Below are 21,579 nucleotides of genomic sequence, written 5' to 3'. Positions count from 1 at the left end.
TTAATGCCTAATATCGTAATTTCTTTTGCAGATTCTGCAGGCACTGTTTTGAGCATTGATTAGTTTGGACTTTGGAGCTTAAGCTAAGGAAGAAGGTCGAAGTACTTTTGATTATATTATGGATTCTCTAGTTAGTTTAGTTTAAATATGTAATTTTTTTATTTTAATGGACAAAGTTGTTTGTATTTTGAAAACCTCTGTTTGACTTATTCTTTCAAATTTAAACTGCATTGTAACTTGTAAGTCCATCAGCATGTCTTTCCCTCAATATGCAGCAAAGTTTGCCCTTGTGGGACGTGAATTATCTCGGTTAGTCATAAACCGAATAATCAAACCAAACCGACAATAACCAAACTCGTGGTTATTATTTTACTTGGTTTGGTTATGGTTTTAGATATTTAATAATCAATTAAATTGGTTTGGTTGTGGTTTTAATCAATAACCGACCCAAACCGAACTATGAACACCCCTAGTTATGATATTGCTTAATATAAACAAAGATCAATTTCAATCTCATGAAAATGATTGAAAAATATCATGAATTAGTGCAATTGGTGCACATATAAATTATTAGTTATGAAAATGCTATAAGATTATTACATAACAAAATTTTTGTGAGGAGATTGTCATATTATCATTCAAATGATGGAAAGAAACTAATAAAGCAAGTGACTCAACACATAAAAGATGTGTGATTTTCTTTGAGAAGAAACGACGAGTTTCAACAAAATTGCAATGATCAATCTTAGAGTCAGAAATGATTGATTATGAGGATTCCGCGTATTTTTTTCGATTCGCATAATGCTCGATCTAAAAGGGCTATTTTTTTACATGTGGAGGTGCAACAATATCTTGGCATTCAATGAATTAAACACTAGTAGCCACTTTTTCAAATTATGTAAAAATAATATTCATTCATGAAGTAAGTCGAGAGTGTGTTTGGTTGGAATCAACGACCCATCATATTTAGAAAATATGTATTTTTCTTAAAAAAAAGATATTTCAGCCACCATGTATGAAAATGATGTTGCATTTATAGCTCGATTGAAAGGAGGATACAAAAGAAGACTAGACAAAATATATTTCACCAAAATTATTTTTCACATATGATCTCCAACAAAATGGTGAGATAGATGTTCAAATGATCCGTACAAGTAATAATCTTGTAGACTTATTTACTAAGGCATTGCCAACATCAACGTTTGAGAAGTTAAGATATAAAATTGAAATGCATCATCTCCGAGATATTAAGTAAAACTATAATCAGGGGGAGTGAAATACGCGACGTGCTCTTTTCTTTAACCATGGTTTTATCCCAATTGAATTTTTCTAGTAAGGTTTTTAATGAAGCAGCATTAAAGACGTATTATGAGATATGTGTACTCTTTTTCCTTCATAGGTTTTTTCTCATTGAGTTTTTCTAGTAAGATTTTAATGCGACACATTATCTATGGACCTCCAAGTTGGAGTGTTCTAAATTCATTAAATTAGTCAATTGTCCATATTCTTATACATAAATTACTTATATTGATGTATACATATTCCCTAGATTCTATGGACTAATTTTGATAAGAATATATCTATTAATTAGGGCATTTAACATACTGACTTTTGAAGTGATTTCTCAACCTCTAAATAGTGTTATCATTCACCTTTGTAATTAAGGGACACTTGAAGATATGTAACACCCCACAAATTCTATCCTAAGAATCCAAACCATTCGTCGTAAGTATATAGGCTTAAACTGGGTGATTTTCTATTTGTTAATGTGTGTTAAGGTCCTTTAACAAGTGTGAGAGGTATATCGAATGTGGTCTAGGGTCATAAGAGACCTCTAGCACTAAGTTGAGATCATAGCTTTTCTATCGGCTAAGTTTTTCGCATAAGTTCATATAAGGGTCAAATTAAAATGACCATATCTCTCAGAATATGAAAAGTTAGGTGGCTCATAACTTATTAAATTAAAAATCTTTGAGTCTTCTTTCCAACGCACCAAGTTTCCGTCAATCCAAATTTGAAGTAAAAATTTATGACTATTTTACCAGAGATACTACAAGTTGTCAGTGGCCGAAAGGAAAAATGGCGGCCCGTCCAAGTTGGACTTGGCCATCACACTTAGGAAAAATGGTCAATTTTTGGGCCAGTTATGATGGTCAGGGTGACGGCCCATCACTCAAATGAAGCTTAGTCGTACAGATGATGACAGGACGGTGATTTTGCCGATTTTGAGTTTCTAAGAGGGTATTTTAGTCCTAATGGGGTTATCTAAATGTTCTTAAGCAAGTAGAAAATCCATTTTTCATCATTTAACCCTCTCGTTCACTCCCAAATTTCTACGCTTGAGAACTTCAACAAAACACCAAGGCTAGGGTTTATCTTCTAAGGTTCTCCATTAAGCTTCTTCACTAAGGTATGTAAGGTTTCAATGAGAGTATTTCTTTCACTCTCATGCCTAAAAATGTTTTAAATCTTTAGAGAACATCGTTATATTGCTAGAATTAAAGCTAGGGTTCTTTATAAAATTATGAATTTTCTCCAATAAGATAAGTTTTCATTATTTACTTTGATTTTAAACCTCATGGTATTGATTAACATGATTTAATTTATGGTTATTCAAACCCTTTATGATATATTAAGTATGAGAATAAGAATGAAACAAATTATCGCTTTATGTATGTTTTTATGATATGACTTATGATCTTAGCATCAAATATGATTCAAACTATAAGTTGTTTTAATATCTATGAGAACTATATGTGTATGTTGTTTTGGGAGGACTTTTAGTACTGAGAGGATGTGGGGTTTAGAAAAATATAAGTTCCATAACCACGCGCCAACATAGGACTTGAGTAGATCGCTTTGTCGGGCAACTCCATGACTCTGAGAGGCACACACTAGTGGATCCATCTAGGTATAATATGGTCCTACACCCCGGAAATGTATAGGGAAGCCCACCCAACTGGGTTAGCTGTTGGACATGATGAGTTCACATGGTGTATGTCGGTTATAAGAAACTCCCTCATTTTAAAATTTGCAATGTTACAATATATTTTCATAAATTGTAATTATTTTAGCATACTCTTCTGTATTTGTATATGCAAGGTTTATGAAACAAACTCAACTACATATCTATGAGCATTTGAAAAGAGATTTTTATGATACTTGTTTGGACTCCGCTGTTTTCTATTCAGTTCTCCTATGATGTATATGCCTTTGAAGAATTTATTTCACTGTCCATATACATGTACTATTTTAAAAGATTATACCCGTGTCCCTCACTTACTAAGTACATTCCAAGTACGACGCATATTTCTCTACACTGCATTCTTTTATGATATATATTTTGGTGTTCGTTTCCAGACTCGTGGCTAAGTAATTACAGCAGTTCCAGTTGAACATCCTGTTGCTCATGTTCATACTTAAAATGACCTTGGAGAGTCATTTATTGAGTGCCTACAACTGATAGAAAGACCTCTACTTATGAAAATAAAATTGCCAATTACTATTTGGGGTCATACTATCTTACATGCAACAACACTTGTGTAACACCCCCTAAAACGTTGTATGTCGGTATTTCAATTCTCGATGAAAATGATAATATCTCTGAATTTTTCATATCACTTTTCATAAATTAATCCAAATTAGGTGATTCAAATTTTTGAGTAACCACAATATCATTACCTATAACTTTTATGAAGAATATATCTTCAGATTCGGAGCTTAAGTAGATCAAATAAATTAATCTTTGCAAGACATAGTGTTGTGATGGAATAAAGTATTTGTAGAATAAAATTCATATCTCAATGTATCATGCTCCAAATTGGATGATTCTTGAACTAACTGAAACTAGACTTCTATGTCTATAATTCTTATGAAAACACCAAATCCTAATAAGGAATTTATCTTGATCAAACGCAACTTTGAAAATAGATATTTTGTTAAAAGAGATCTCATCTCACCTACCATAGAAAGATCTAGAACCATTTGACATCATCCTTGACATCAAAATCCTCCATTGAATTTTTAAGATCATCCTTTGTAATTAATTCTATTTATTGTTAAGTCGCTCCTCCACACCTATAAATACCCACCTTATTTTCTCATTTTATTCATCAAGCTTTCTTAAGCAACTCTTCTCTCTATATACTTTTTTACTCATTCTCAAATATAGTTTTAGTTTTAGTATTATAAAAATACTACTCCGATGATTCTTATACTCCGGGTAGTACACAAAACGCTCCGACAAGAAGAAAAGGCTGGAGGTCCAAGAGTGTTCAAATTCGGAGTAAACCTTCGGATTTAAGGTATGTAAGGCTTTCATAGCATTGGATTGAGTTCGTCCATGCGCCCAATATTTAAATTCATTATAATTGAATTATAGTTGAATTTTATCCAAATTTTGAATTCTAAATGAAATAATTCTTCTTCTATTGAGTTGGATATATTTATGCATTAATATTATTATTATTGTTATCTCTCATATTATTGGAATTATTGTTCATGGCTACTTTCCCATGAATCCTAATTGATTTGATGTTCATGAATATTTTTAAACATGTTTTGAGTAAAGATGTTGGCTTTTTAATATTTTTATTGATAAAAAAAGTGATATGAATTAATACTATATATGTATTTTATTGAATTTTGAAAGAGCAAAAGAGTTGAGTTTAAATAAATTTGAGTAAATAATGTTTTGAGCAAGATGTTTTGATGAGATATAAATGACGTTTTTGAAGTATAATGATTGATGAAGAGGTAATTAGATGAGTTTGATGATTTAAATTAAAGTCCAATGAGACTAGATGATGACATTAATATGAGCACATATTTTGAGAGTAGTATTGAGCACCGGGTTGGGTAAGAGTTTAATTGACTCAAACCCCAGAACTACGTAGCCAGCGTAGGATGGAGGCTATGCCTCTTAAGTCCCAAAAAGAGGACTTTGATGAGTGGATCCAAGATGGTGATGTCCTTTACCCTGACAAGGTATTGGATGGATATGGTAATGACATCGCTTCATTGTATCATCGCTAGCTCATAAGTGATGGTTGTCGGTTAGAGAAACTCCCAACTGGGTAAACATTTCTTATTATTATTTTAAATTTGTATTACATATTAATGTTGAGATGATGTTGAGTTCTGAGCTGAATTTTCCTGAGAGGAATTTCTTGATATATGTCCTTACCTTCCTGCCATTTTACATACTCGTACATTCCACGTATTGACGTCATTCGACCTGCATCATTTTATAATGCAGATACAGGTGTTAGAGATCCTCAACAGACGCATCGTTAAAGATCATTATTTTTCAACTATTTGGTGAGTCCTTCTTGTATTCGGAGGAACTCTTTATCCTTTTATTATTTTTGAGTATTATTTTTCTTTTAAGATAGATATGGACATGTCATTGACACTATCTAAGAGTATTAGAGGCTTCATAGACAGAGTTTGATGATGTAATCAGAGTAGTTCTCCTTAGAAACTACTTCTTCTAAGAATTTTCTATTTTTCTTTGATGTTGATGATGACAAGCCCACATTAGTATTCTTAAGTCTTCCGCTAATGAATAAATGAGTAATGAGACCAAGTGGTTCTCTCGGAAGCTAGAGATGGTTTTTGAGTGCCGGTCACGCCTAGGGTACCCTCTCGGGAAGTGACAACTTATACGTGTCAGACTGATAAATTATAATAAATACTCTCCGTCACAATTAGTATTTGGTCATGAGCCAAATATAGTCAATCTATGAATTTTTAGTTGTGCGGTATACGTGCCTGTAGCACCACCACAACGTACAAAGATGTGCCCTCAACGAAGATTGGGCATATATGTTGGGTTTGACTTACCCTTCAGAATTCACTATCTTGAACCGTTGACAAAAGACTTATTTACTGCCCGATTTGCAGATTATCGGTTTGATGAAATAACTTTTTTGATATTCGGGAGGAGAGAAAATGGAACCCAAAAGAGAAAGAGAAATTGTGTGAAAAGTTTCATCACTATCGCATTTTGATCCACGTATCCGCACATGTGAGCAGGAGGTCCAGAAGATCATCCACTTACATAAAATAGCAAATCAAATGCAAGATGCATTTACTGATTTGAAAAGAATAACTAAGTCACATTTCCATGAAGTGAATGCGCCTATTCGGATTGATGTCCCAAAAGGACCATCTACTAGTATCATAGCTTCTGAATTCCAAACACACCTGAAGCATGGTAGACCATTGGATTCAAAGGATACAAATCCTAGAAAGATAAGCGTGAGAAATAATAAAAATGATACTAAAAAAAACCTCCTGAAGAAGGTCAAGATTTGAGTAATCCTGATATTCCTGAAGAAATTAGTGAACCTGAGACTCAAATAAATGAAGAACTTTGAATAAGTTCTACCGGTAATGAGATAAATTTAGATCGATCAAAAATTACAATGGATAATATTTTATATATAATGTTGCACTTAACCTCATGCAAGATACTGATAGTATCGAGCCTAAATCTATCGAAGAATGTCGACGTAAATGTGATTGCCCAGAATGGAAAAAGGCAATTCAATCAAAATTAGACTCACTTTCTAAATGTGAGGTTTTTGGATCTGTAGTCCAAATTCCTGAAAGTGTAAAATCAGTTGGCTATAAATGGGTTTATGTGCGAAAACCAAATAGGAGAAATAAAATTGTAAGATACAAGGCATGCTTGTTGCACAAGAATGCTCTCAAAGACTCGGGGTCAACTATGAAGAAACATATTCACCTGTTATGGATGGAATAACTTTTTGATATCTCATTAGTTTAGTTGTACATAAAAATCTTGAAATACATCTAATAGATGTAGTTATAGCTTACCTTTATGGTTCACTTGATAATAAAATTTACATAAAAATTTCAGAAGGATTAAAATTGTCCGAAGCATGTACTAAGTCTTGGGAAATGTACTCAATCAAATTGCAAAAATCATTGTATGGTATAATCGCCTTAGGGAGTACTTGATAAATGAAGGTTATATATAGGATGTCATTTTTCCATGTATTTTTATTAAGAAAACGGAATCAAAGTTTGTTATACTCGCCGTTTATATTAATGATATTAATCTCATTGGAACCCCTGAAGAGGTTCAAATGCAATTGAATATCTAAAAAAAGAATTTGAGATGAAAGATCTTGGAAAGACAAAACTTTATTTGAGTCTGCAAGTTGAACATTTGGCAGACGGGGTCTTTATCCACCAATTTGCCTACACTGCAAAAAAAATTAAAATGATTTTACATGGACAAAGAACATCTCTTAAGTACTCCAATGGTTGTTCGATTACTTAAAGTGAACAAGGATCCATTTTGACCTCAAGAAGAGAATGAAGAACTTCTTGGTGCTGAAGTACCATATCTCAGTGCTATTGGTGCACTTATGTATCTTGGTAACACAACAAGACCTGATATGACATTTTCTATTAATTTTCTAGCAAGGTACAGTTCATCCCCAATGCAAAGACATTGAAATGGTATCAAACATATTTTGCGATGCCTAAAAGGTACCATTGATATGAGTTTGTTTTATACTAACAAAGGCTATACAAATCAGTCTATTGTTGCTAATTCTTCAAATCATGCAGAAATAATAGCAATTCATGAAGCAAGTAGAGAATGTGTGTGGTTGAGATCAATGATAAAGTTCATCAAAGAAAAATATGTCCTAGAAAATGATGTGAAAATACCCACAGTTATATTTGAAGATAATGTTGCATGCATAGCTCAATTGAAAGGTGGTTTTATAAAAGAAAACAGAACGAAATATATTTCACCAAAATTATTCTTCACATATGATCTCCAGTAGTGTCATGATCCAAATCCGGGTGTGATGACACTCATCTCAATCCACTGAGATAAGTCAGTCTAATACCCAACGAAAAGTAGATGCGGAAGAAAATGAACTAAATCAAAATTTAACTTAATAAAAACACATAAAACAAATTTAAATTTCCCCAAGATTGGTTGTCATATGTACAAGCCAATAATACATTACCGAAATATGAAAGAAAATACAGTCACAATGTCTTTGTCTCTAGAATATGACTAAAATATATTAAATGAGTAAGAGGTATCCGCTAGATGGATGTAACAACTACATCAACACTCGAAATGATAGCCTCAGATATGGTAGAAAATAGTAGGAGATCAAGCAAGTCCGGACTCACAACCTACACAAGTGTAAAAGCAAGGGGTGAGTACCAAACAACACGGTACTCAGCAAGTGGATAACTAAAACTAAGTAAAGCTCGATAGATACAAGTACTCCTGTCATCCCAACCGAACCTCCTTAACTACAACCTGCATAAAATCAGCCCAACTCTACATAATAATAACATTACAGTCCACGAATATTCATCGATAGTCTTATCAAGTGAATCATCTCAAGTAAAATTCAACATATACATAGCAAAAAGTGATAAACACGAATTCACAAATATCAACAAAATACAATACAATGCAATGAAATGATGCATGTTTGTCCTATTGGTACACATCCGCTGAGTTACACTCTGAAACCCATGGGGGACATTTCTGTCTATGTTACCTACCACGAAGCGTGTGGCCCGACCCCTTTGTGTTTCATATCACTTTTAGTCTCAACACAATATGTTTGAACCAATGCAATTAATTCATGTTCATATGATTCACGATAGCAACATGACAACAACAATGATTTTTCTTATCTCACATCAATATAATCATTTCACATGTCCAAAATAAACTCATAATCACAACATATCAATTTCACTAATACATGTCATTAGATCATTATTTTATACCCCTTATTTCCATTTTTAAGGCCAATTATATAGTCAATAACCCATTTCAATTCCTATTACTCCCCAATACACATAACACGGAAATACAAGCATCTACAAACTTAAACTGAGGTTTAGAAATTCCCTTGCCTCAATTAAATTGAATAATCACTTTAAAACTTGAGTCTTTCGTAACGCTTCCGAAAGATCAAAATCTGTTCAAATACATAATTTTCATAAGAATACGAATCTAATGACATTCATATTGCTATATTTATTTTTGAATCAAAACTTAGGTCAAAAAGTCATCCCGAGTCATTGAAGTCAAATATGAAATTTTCTTTCCGATTATGTTCACTCATTATAACATAAACTCGCATGTCAAATTTCAACTAAAACGGATCGTTATTCGACCCCAAATCAAGATTTTATGTTAAGAACCCAGGGTCATATTTTTTTATTTCAGCGTTATTTCTCCACCAATATACCCTAAAAATATGTTTATAATCACATAAAAATTTAATGGAAAGAATGAGAATAATTACCTTGACGCTTTAGAATGAAAATCAGTAGTTTTCTCTTCTCCTTTATTTTTCTTTTCCCCTTTCTTTTCTTTCTTCCTCCGTATTGTTTTTCTATCCAGTTTCTCTGTTCGCGTTTTCTCGTTTACATCTAATGGCTTAATGCCATCAGATTATATATATATATATATATATTTTTCTTTTCTCTTATTATTTTTTTATTTCCTTTTTTAAAAATTATTTTTAACAACAAAATAATAATATTTTTTTCATTAATATGAAAATCATGCCACTAATTCTCACAAGTCGGTAGCTTACGCAAGTAGGTCGACTACCACGGCTTACTACTTGGCCTCCAACTCGTTTCACATCTTTCTAAACCTATTTCCACTCGTCACTACTCAAATCGAGCTAGCTTATGAAAAATTTGAGGGCGGCCTCATCCTCCCTTTCTTAGAATTATTTGATAACGTCATGGATCACATGGATCGCCCGCTTCGAACAACAGCGATTTTTAACCACCAATCTACTTATACTGAAAAAATCTTAAAACGATTTTACATGGACAAAGCACATCTCTTAAGTACTCCAATGGTTGTTCGATCACTTGAAGTGAATAAGGATCCGTTCCGACCTCAAGAAGAGAATGAAGAACTTTTTGGTGGTGAAGTACCATATCTCAGTGTTATTGGTGTACTTATGTATCTTGGTAAAGCAACCAGACCTGATATTCTGTTAATTTTCTAGCAAGGTACAATTCATCCCCAACGCGAAGACATTGGAATGGTATCAAACATATTTTAAGATACATAAAGGGTGTCATTGATATGAGTTTGTTTTATACTAACAAAGGCTATGCAAACAAGCCATCTATCTATATCATGACAATCTACAAATCAGTCTATTGTTGCTACTTCTTTAAATCATGCAGAAATAATAGCAATTCATGAAGCAAGTAGAGAATGTGTATGGTTGAAATCAATGATACAGTTCATCAAAGAAAAATACGGCCTGGAATATGATGTAAAAATACCCACAGTTATATTCGAAGATAATGTTGCGTGCATAGCTCAATTGAAATGTGGCTTCATAAAAGGAAACAGAACGAAATATATTTCACCAAAAATATTCTTCACATATGATCTCCAGTAGAATGGTGATATTGATGCACAACAAGTTTGTTCGAATGATAATCTTGTAGATTTATTCACAAAGGCATTAGCAACATCAATTTTTGAGAAGCTAAGATATAAGATTGGACTGCGTCGTCTCCAAAATATCAAACGAAGTTTTTTTCAGGGGGAGTAAAATACGCGTTGTATTTTTTTTCTTTTAACCAAGGTTTTGTCCCACTGGATTTCTTTGGTAAGGTTTTTAATGAGGCCGCACTCAAGGCGTATTACCAGATGTGTGTACTCTTTTTCCTTCACTAGGTTTTTTTCTATTGGATTTTTTCTAGTAAGTTTTTAACGAGGCACAACATCTATGAATATTGAGAATAACTATATATATTTATTCTTTTACTAGAACTTTTTTTTATATGGACATCCAAGAGAAAGTATTATAATATAGATGATAGTGGATGCTCCATTTGTAATGGGACCCACTTAAAGGGGACAAGTTACCCACCATTTCTTCTTTCCATTTGGCCATAAATGGCCATATTTTCTGCAATGAAATAACATACGCAGATTCTCTCAACTCTCTCTTTCTCTTACTGTCTCTCTTTTTTATTAATTTAATAAGTTAATTTTTTTTATAACAGTATCAAAATATTTTAGGAGTGTACATATTTATTTCTGCACAACAAAATCAGCTCATTTTGGTTTAAGTACCTCTGTGCACTTGGGCACACCTGGATAATCTTGTAGACAATGTAGGCCTATTTCACTATTTGACCGTTTGGAGTGTGCACTCATCTGATCACATGAGGCCATATATAACTTCATTGCATTTTACCTCTATTTTCAAAACAACTATCTATTCCATTTTATTGTTCAAAAATAAAAAGGATCAAAATCTTCTCTAACCAATTTTTCAACCAAATTAAATATTCTTTTAATTTTAATTTAATTTATTTATCCTATTTTAACTTCACATAAAATTTAAGAAAAAAATAAAAGCTTACAAAATTTGTAGTTTTAAATTAAAAATATATCAAATATATCAAAATATTCTTCATCTTATGGTAACATGTCATATGAAATTTTGGAATTTAAAAGTAGCAAAACAAAAAGGAAGGACACATTATTTTTTAAATAGATTAAAAAGAAAAGTAGAATAAACAAATGAACGTACAAAAGCAAACATCACTAGCCTTTCCTCGTGAAATTATGACCATAATTAACAGACGCCGTTTAAATATAATGTTTTTTTCTTATTAAATATTCGTACTTAAAATTTACTGTGTGCATGACATTAATAATTATTACAATAAATAATTTAATATTTTATGTTTTGACATAATATATTTTTTATATAATATTATTATACAATATTTGAGTATGACTATTATAGTGGGTTAATTTTACAAAAAATGAATTGCTACAGTGAGTTTCATTGTTGTATAAGTGGAATGTTGTTATGGAATAGTAAAATATAACATGAAAAATGGATTTTGGAGAGAATGAAATTATTATAATGAGATGTTTTTATAATGAATTACCATTATAAGGATGTTTAACTGTATTAATAGATTTACTATTTTTGTTGAAAAAATATTTTAAAAGGCATAAAAAATGTGTTTGACTCTCGAAATTCCATTTGTATCATATACATTAGGAAAAATTACCTAAATACACAACTTATTTTACCATATTCTCTAAAATTTCCTACCATTTGAAAAAATTACAAAAATTCGTATCTCTCCTATTCTCAGTTACATCACTCTACGTGATGTATCGGTCAGATACATCACTTTGTGTAATGTATCGTTCTAATACATCACTTTGTGTAATGTATCGGTCGGATACATCACTTTTCGTGACATATCATAACATCGGATACATCACTTTACGCGACATATCAGAACGTTTTGGGATGTATCCGAATTCCACCAAATTTAAAGAATTTTTGTAATTTTAAAAAGATTAGGGATAAAATATAATTAGCTTTTAACACTATGAAATTTGTGTAATCCTTTTTATTTAAGATAAAGTGAGTAATATAAATTGGTCGTGTTGGCACGGGCGTAATGTCTAGTTTTTAGTAGAAAATAATAAAAATAATTTAATCATTCTGGATTTTCTTGTTTCTTTAATTTTTGTTTCTAGTTTATATCAAGAGAACTTGTTGAATTTTGAAAAATATATTTTGACTTGTGAAATATTTTTAAGAGTAATGTTTAAGACACATCTCAAGTTATGAAAAATTTCTTAAGTATTTTTCATAAAGATTTTCAATAATTTATTTGAAAAAGAATTCTGATTTCTGTATTTACTACTTTTTCTGTTTCAATTATGAGATATTATTTGATTAGATATAAAATTTAAGAAATTTTTTTTTTTGACATTTGCGCTCAACAATAAGTTTAAGACATTTATGTGGCTATAATTAAGGATAAAATGTGAATTTTAAGATTACATTATTTCTAAATATATAAAGATCATAATATGTTTTAGACAGATTAAAATAAACATCATCACATAAATTAGGATAAAAAGAATGAATTTTTAAAAAATTCATATTTCCTATTTACTCTTAATGGCACTCTCTTTTATGAATGATCTTCATATGACATATCTAAAATCACAATATTTTTTTAAAAATTTAATATAAATATTTTTAATTTAAGATCTTAAAATTCACGAATAATTTTGTTCTTCATCTTTTTGAAAATATCCAGCCAAACTGAACACATAAAATAAATGAAGGGAGCATTCTTCTGCACTTCAACCAGATATAATTCGAGCACCTACTTATAGACAGAGCAATATAATTTTTAATTATTTACTTTGATCAAAATCTTATATTTATACGAAAATTTTTACTAAATATGTATAAATAATTTATCAAGAATTACTTAGCTATCTTTTTAGGGTATATTTGCACGTATACATTCTATTTGCTTTTTTCTCGACTTGTTTTCAAAAAGCTGTTTGATTATTTATATATTATAGTTCATTTTCATTTCGACTTGAATTTAAATCTTCCGAAATTTAAAAAACTAGTTCTAAACATTTTTTTCAAGTAAAAAACTTTTGCTTCACATAATCGTAATATTATTTAAAGTGAAATGCATATCAAATTACAACTTCAATTTTTAGATACTATTTTTCATCTTAGCTTCAAATATCACCAAATTTATATCTAAACACTTATTTAATACTTAAAAATTTGAATTCACCTCTATACTTATTTGAACATCAAAACTTCAACAAAGAAAATTGGTTAAAAAAACTCCCAAATCAGGATAAATATAAGGAGTAGAAATTTCACAGGTATCTTATTTGGACACAACTATTTCACCTGTATTCACTTTTTAAAAGTTTTCACATATTTATCTATCTCAAAATAATTTAAAATATACAGTGTTTAAAATTATATATGATCGAAGTTGCTGCAATCGCTTCGATCCACCTCCTCGGTGAAAAATCGTAATACGCCCTGAGATACATTTGCCTAAGTTCAAGAAAAATGGTTAAATTTCAGTTAGATATATATGAATTTTAGGCAAAAATAACTCAAATCAGCTCATATAATTAAAATTCAGATAAAAATGAAAATGAATGTACTACAATCATATGCAACTTTACCTTTGAACATTGTCTATCTAAAATTATTTTAAAATGAATAAATTTATAATTTTTTACGTATTATGAATACAACTTAAATGTTGATTCTAAAATCGAACATCATATTATTTCGGCCAAATAAGGGGATCTGACTCCTCTCCATTTCTCTTCTTTTTATTATTTTTTTCAATTTTTTGCTTGGATTAAGGACATATAACATATATTAAGATTAATGGGTAAAATTTAATTTACTAAAGCAAAACCATCATGATCTAAATAAATTAATACTTCATATATTTACTTCTAAAAATTACAGTAATCCCACAATCATAATTAAATATTGTTTTATCCATAAATATATTTGTTTTAAAATCCCTCTCTTCCAACATCCTTTTTGTCCTGCGTTGTAGTTGTCTTCCATTTTTATAACTTAAATGTGTATGTTTTAATTTAGGAATTAATCATTTAAATTATACTAATTAAATTTTTACTTTAATTAATTAAATCTTAATTATGAATTTTTACTTCTTTTATTTTCAATAAGAACTCGGATAAATACAGAGGAGGCCCATCGGAATTAGGGAACACCCACGTTTGAATTCCTTTCAAACAGTTGGCAAATAGTGACTCCACGTTGCGCACCACAGACAAGAGAATCAAATTCTGAACGAGTGGAGCCAACTACCATGTGTCAATGAGTGTATATGTTCTTGACACCCACATTTCAAATGTTTTACATTTATTTAATTCTTACACTCACCGCTATTTATCTCCTCGCCGCATCGACAGTAAAGTTTAAATCTTTTCTTAGTTTTTTTCCATTCATTAATCAAGAAAGCATATTCCCCTTGTTGTACTTTCGTTACATTGAAAAGGGGTTGTTCTTGATTGCTAGATCTGTTCTGCATTTTCATCATTTTATAGTTTGGTTGTGAAAAAAAGAGATTCAATCTTTGTGGTTTTTAATTTGTTTGTTACACAATGGGGGATTTAAAAAAGTACATAACAGCTGAGGAGTTAAAGAAGCATAACAAGAGAGAGGATGTGTGGATCTCTGTTCAGGGGAAAGTTTATAATGTTACTGATTGGATTAAACAACACCCAGGTGGGGATATCCCTATACTTAATCTTGCTGGACAAGAAGCAACTGATGCATTTATTGCTTTTCATCCAGGTACTGCTTGGAAACATCTTGATAACTTCTTTACTGGTTATTATTTGGAAGAGTATGAGGTTTCTGAGGTATCAAGGGATTACAGAAAACTTTGTGTTGAGTTTGCTAAAGCTGGAATGTTTGAAAAAAAGGGTCATGGGGTTATGTATTCCTTCTGTTTTATTGGGTTTTTGCTTTTCTTGACTTTCTATGGTGTACTTTTTAGTAATAGTTTCTTGATTCATATGCTTTCTGGGGCATTGTTGGGGTTAACTTGGATGCAGATTTCTTATTTGGGTCATGATTCTGGTCATTACATAATCATGACAACTAAAGGATTCAACAAAATGGTACAGATTATGTCAGGGAATTGTCTAACTGGGATTAGTATTGCTTGGTGGAAATGGACTCATAATGCCCATCATGTGGCCTGTAATAGCCTGGATTATGACCCTGATCTTCAGCACTTGCCAGTTTTTGCTGTCTCTTCCAGTCTGTTTAAATCATTGAATTCTACCTTCTATGGAAGAGAGTTAACGTTCGATTCCTTGGCGAAATTCTTTGTCAGCTATCAACATTTTACGTTCTATCCTATCATTTGTGTTTCCAGGGTGAATTTATTTGTCCAGACATTGTTGCTATTGTTCTCAAAGAGAAAAGTGCCTGATAGACTTTTGAACATATTGGGGATCATGGTTTTCTGGACTTGGTTTCCGCTTCTTGTTCTCGCCTTGCCTAATTGGACAGAGAGGGTGTTGTTTGTTCTTACAAGCTTTGCTGTGACTGGGATTCAACATGTTCAATTCTGTCTGAATCATTTTGCTGCTGATGTCTATGTTGGACAGCCCAAGGGGAACGATTGGTTTGAGAAACAAACAGCGGGGACTATTGACATTGATTGTTCTCCTCTGATGGATTGGTTCTTTGGAGGATTGCAGTTCCAGCTTGAGCATCATCTGTTTCCAAGGCTGCCTAGGTGCCAATTGAGGAAAATTTCTCCTATTGTGCAGGAGCTGTGCAAAAAGCACAATTTGCCCTACAAGAGTGTGTCCTTCTATGAGGCCAATAGGTGGACAATAAGGACACTCAGGACCGCGGCAATGCAGGCTAGGGGTCTGCTCTGGGAAGCTGTCAACACTCATGGCTAATATAATTTTTTTGCACGATATTGGAATTTTTTGTAAGTTATTGTTTGTTTTTATTGCAATTTGATAATGTTTATTGTATTGGTTGGAACAGAGAGGGAATGGTTCTAATTTCTCCGCTGCTTGCAATACGATTTGTAATTTTGTTTCAGGAACATACTTAAAACTGCTTCAGTGTAAAGTTACTACTAAAACTACCTGAATCAAATACTATATGCATATATTATCTGCAGCTGTATACTTAATCTCGGTATATCTGTAGATAATCTCCCTCTTTCTATGATTTGTCATGTCCTCGTTATTCAAGATGTTTAATCTGGTTAATTATCTGACAGATGAGACTTTTAGCTATAACATCATGATTCAGGTTAAAATTTCTAAGCTTGATGGGCAGATTGACCAAATTTATATGTGGTTTCCACCATCATTTTATCTCACACATTGACTTCATTATTTCTTCTTCTTTTTGTATATGTTTCTTCTTGTTGCAATATCATACATTTTGGTTGTGAAAAAAGATTCAATCTTTGGGGTTTAAATTGTTTATTACACAATGGGGGATTCAAAAAAGTACATAACAGCTGAAGAGTTAAAGAAGCATAACAAAAGAGAGGATATATGGATCTCTGTTCAGGGGAAAGTTTACAATGTGACAGATTGGATTAAGCAACACCCTGGTGGGGATATCCCTATACTTAATCTCGCTGGACAAGAAGCAACTGATGCATTCATTGCTTTTCATCCAGGTACTGCTTGGAAACATCTTGATAACTTCTTTACTGGTTATTATTTGGAAGAGTATGAGGTTTCTGAGGTATCAAGGGATTACAGAAAACTTTGTGTTGAATTTGCTAAAGCTGGATTATTTGAAAAAAAGGGTCATGGGGTTATGTATTCCTTCTGTTTTATTGGGTTTTTGCTTTTCTTGACTTTCTATGGTGTACTTTTTAGTAATAGTTTCTTGATTCATATGCTTTCTGGGGCATTGTTGGGGTTAACTTGGATGCAGATTTCTTATTTGGGTCATGATTCTGGTCATTACATAATCATGACAACTAAAGGATTCAACAAAATGGTACAGATTATGTCAGGGAATTGTCTAACTGGGATTAGTATTGCTTGGTGGAAATGGACTCATAATGCCCATCATGTGGCCTGTAATAGCCTGGATTATGACCCTGATCTTCAGCACTTGCCAGTTTTTGCTGTCTCTTCCAGTCTGTTTAAATCATTGAATTCTACCTTCTATGGAAGAGAGTTAACGTTCGATTCCTTGGCGAGATTCTTTGTCAGCTATCAACATTTTACGTTCTATCCTATCATTTGTGTTTCCAGGGTGAATTTATTTGTCCAGACATTGTTGCTATTGTTCTCAAAGAGAAAAGTGCCTGATAGACTTTTGAACATATTGGGGATCATGGTTTTCTGGACTTGGTTTCCGCTTCTTGTTCTCGCCTTGCCTAATTGGACAGAAAGGGTGTTGTTTGTTCTTACAAGCTTTGCTGTGACTGGGATTCAACATGTTCAATTCTGTCTGAATCATTTTGCTGCTGATGTCTATGTTGGACAGCCCAAGGGGAACGATTGGTTTGAGAAACAAACAGCAGGGACTATTGACATTGATTGTTCTCCTCTGATGGATTGGTTCTTTGGAGGATTGCAGTTCCAGCTTGAGCATCATCTGTTTCCAAGGCTGCCTAGGTGCCAATTGAGGAAAATTTCTCCTATTGTGCAGGAGCTTTGCAAAAAGCACAACTTGCCCTACAAGAGTGTGTCCTTCTTTGAGGCCAATAGGTGGACAATAAGGACACTCAAGACTGCGGCAATGCAGGCTAGGGGTCTGCTCTGGGAAGCTGTTAACACTCATGGCTAGTATAATTATTTTTTTGTAAAATGTTGAAGCTTTTCGTAAGTCTGTTTATTGTCATTACAATTGAATAATGTGTATTTTAGATTGTGTTGCTGGATGGGAACAGAGAGACAATGTTTATGCTGTCTCAGCAGCTTGCACAATTCGGAATTTATATAGAGTAGTGCTGTAGAATAGTGTCCTGAGTGAAAGATTTCTCTTTTAATGTACCCCAACCAAACCGAAGCAGCAGGATATGGGCAGTTGCAGGGCTAGCTGCACTTGAAGTAAGATCTTCTTGTCTTTCTGTATATGGCAAAGATACCTGCTAGACCAAACCTTTTTATTAGTTTGTCCCTCTCTTATAAACCGACTCACCAGGGGAGGCGCGGGGTGGGGTGGGGTGGGGTGGGGTGAGGACAATTTTCCTTGCAAGAAATTGTGGCCAAGATAAGTTGAGACTTGTCTGAGTGAACATTTGAGGAAGCAGGGAGATCGCTCGGGTCCTCCTCCATTCAACATTATTTACTTCAGTTGTTGGCAAGATTTTAGATCAGAAGGTGAGTCTTTTGCTTGTCTAAGTTGTCCTCCTCTGGAAAATTTAACTGTGAAAATAGGTAGCGCCTAGTGAAAATCTTGGCTCCGATACTACTGTCCATCCATTTGGGACTGGAAGGATTACAGAGATCTTGTTAGTCTTAGATATGCTGTCAGAAATGCTAGTGTAGTTGAATTGTATTTTCTCACCCAGCTGATAGCATTTAAAATTGGCCAATCAGAAACATGTCTACTTTGCTGGTATTAGTAAAGCTCATTATGCACCCTTGTAGATGTAATTGTTTCGTCTTTTTATTAGTAAGGTTTTGAAATAAGTTTCATATTTTCAAATCTTTTTGGTTGGAGCAGTGTAGTCTCAGTAGAGTAGTTTGGGAAGGGTAATGCGTATGCAGATCTTATTCTTACAAGGTAGAGAAGTTATGGTTTAATAGACACAGGCTCAAGTAAAAATATTACAAAGCAGTTTGAAAGAAGAAACAACAGAAGTGAATACATAATGCTAAAGAAAGTATCGCAACAAATACTAAAAATGGATCAGTAACTATCAAATAATATGATAATTGAAATGTTAGAAACAATCAATAGTAACAAAAATATAATAATAAAAAACTCTTAGAGTAATACTACGACTACTAATATGAAATACTAAGCAAGACAACATAACCCTCAACTACCTAACTAATTTCTATCCTAATCCGAGTCGTCAATAATCCTCTATCCAAGTACCTAACTAATCTCTATCCTAATTTGAGTCGTCAATAATCTTCTATCTAAAGTCATGCTTTTAGTAAGTTAGAGTTGTGTCATGTCCTATCTAATCACCTTTTTTCAATACTTCTTCGGTCTATCTCTGCCTCTTCTGTGACTATCATCTCATCTCCACATTGGTGCATCTCCTCTTCTCGTGATCAAACTATCTAAATCTTGCTTAATTCCCGTCTCTTATCTTCCATCGAGGCCACTTCTATCATGTTCCGAATATCCTCATTTTTAAATCTTATCTCTTCTAATATTTTCACACATATCTCAACATCCTTATTTCCACAACTTTGAATGATCATGAATTTAAAGCCAACAAATTATGACTAAGTATGATATATTTTTCTTTTTGCGCATAAATATTTATATAATTCGAATCAAAAATAATAAATTCAGTTCACGAATTTAAAAGAATTTTCCCTAATAAATCCGAGTCGAAAACAAAGAGAAAAGGGAGATGACATGAAATTATAGTCCATATTATAAGTTTTTTTCTATTGAATCAACAATTCTTTGCCATCATGAAATTCTCGACGTGGTTGTATATAAAATATATTATATTCCGATTCAAATCAAATTTGGAAAAGAAAATTGTTACAATCAAATGACATAATTTCAATATTAGTATAGTAGCAATAAGAAAATAATTATAGATCATGTCAAAATATTCAAAATGATGTAATGATAATGTAGGGTGATAGACCAATAACCTCATATAGCAATCTTACAAAAAGTAACATTACTTGGAACAGAAACATTAAAAACTTTATATTTAGGCAAGAAGACAACCTTGCTATTAATTATGTCCTTATCAATATTTGTACATGTATTATGACACGCAATGCTTTCTTAATAGATGTGAAGCTGAGTCAATCAATGGTGACAATCATTTTTTTCTAGTTCGGAGTTAAAAATGTTATTTTTTTATAAAAATGTATAAAGAGTAACTTATCTTTTGATATAATTAAAATGGACAAATCGCTGACACTGTAGTGATTTCGTAAAAAAATTTAATGCCGTTATTTTTTTTTGAAACATCGCTGCAAATATAGTGATTTTACAAAAAAAAAAAAAACTTTTCTTTTTAATAGAACATCGCTGCAACTGGAGCGATTTTCAACATTTTTTTTTCCAAAATATAAAATGCTGCACTGGCAGCGATTTTTTGAACAGATATTTTTTTTTCAAAATGTAAAACGCTGCACTGGCAGCAATTTTTTTGAACAATTTTTTTTTTCAAAATGTAAAACGCTGCACTGACAATTATTTTGATAATTTTTTTAAATACACATCGTGCTACAACAATGATTTTTTACCCAATTTTGTTTTTTCAAAATATACTTCGCTGCAGAGGCAGCGATTTTGACAATTTTTTTTTTGAAATACACATCGCTGCAGTGTTAAAATATACATCAAACCTAACTTCATACACTTTATTTGAAGTTGATGTCTTAATCTTCAGCGGATGTATTATCTATATTGACATCATTGTCTATCATCAGACGTTTCATCACTGTCTGTTGATTCATATTCCAAAGGTTTGTCACCATCCAACACCCAGATCGATCATCATCTAGAGCATTATTGTTCACAATTTGTATACAATAATTCACTGCATCTTCTAATTGATCACACCTATAAAGTATAACAATATAAATATTATTGTATATAAAATTATTATTAATTTAATAAATAAAAGAATATCACTTTATTTACCTATTAATTGACTCCAGTGGAAAAGGACGATGTCTATCACTCGAATTCAAGCTATCCAAGTGCATGAAAGCATTGCGAGGTTCTTCCATATTGTAATCAGACAAACTACAATTTAAACATTCATACTGTGATTATCTTTCAACTTCTATCACTATTTGTTCCGAGACTACATTTGTTGAAGAATCTATATTTAAATTTAAATATGTAGTATCACGAAGATCAAACTCACTATCGATGGGTTCCTGAACAATAGGACAATGCTCAATTGATATATACATACCAAGCGTCCTTACACTAATTTGATCAACAAAAAATTCAACACCATGAAGCAATAAAGATAAGAAATCATCATTCCAAATACATG

General features: G+C 32.2%; 2 protein-coding genes across 2 annotated transcripts; both read left to right on the top strand.

The window, feature by feature from the left end:
• Positions 1-14,636: 14,636 nt before the first annotated feature.
• Positions 14,637-16,571, top strand: LOC129876022 (delta(8)-fatty-acid desaturase-like). Its single transcript, XM_055951304.1, has one exon. The coding sequence runs from the start codon at positions 15,017-15,019 to the stop codon at positions 16,334-16,336; it is 1,320 nt and encodes a 439-aa protein (XP_055807279.1). The 5' UTR covers positions 14,637-15,016; the 3' UTR covers positions 16,337-16,571.
• An 89-nt stretch (positions 16,572-16,660) lies between these two features.
• Positions 16,661-18,473, top strand: LOC129876023 (delta(8)-fatty-acid desaturase-like). The gene has a single exon (XM_055951305.1). It carries the CDS (start codon positions 16,887-16,889, stop codon positions 18,204-18,206), a length of 1,320 nt encoding a protein of 439 aa, XP_055807280.1. The 5' UTR covers positions 16,661-16,886; the 3' UTR covers positions 18,207-18,473.
• Positions 18,474-21,579: the final 3,106 nt, after the last annotated feature.

This window comes from Solanum dulcamara, chromosome 12 (genome assembly GCF_947179165.1).
Source record: "Solanum dulcamara chromosome 12, daSolDulc1.2, whole genome shotgun sequence".
Taxonomy (NCBI): domain Eukaryota; kingdom Viridiplantae; phylum Streptophyta; class Magnoliopsida; order Solanales; family Solanaceae; genus Solanum; species Solanum dulcamara.
Note: the sequence above shows the minus strand (reverse complement) of the source record. Positions and strands in the feature narration are given on the sequence as shown.

Excerpts from the sequence above, each read along its gene's own strand:
- LOC129876022 (XM_055951304.1), top strand. The coding sequence starts at position 15,017 with ATGGGGGATTTAAAAAAGTACATAACAGCTGAGGAGTTAAAGAAGCAT.
- LOC129876023 (XM_055951305.1), top strand. The coding sequence starts at position 16,887 with ATGGGGGATTCAAAAAAGTACATAACAGCTGAAGAGTTAAAGAAGCAT.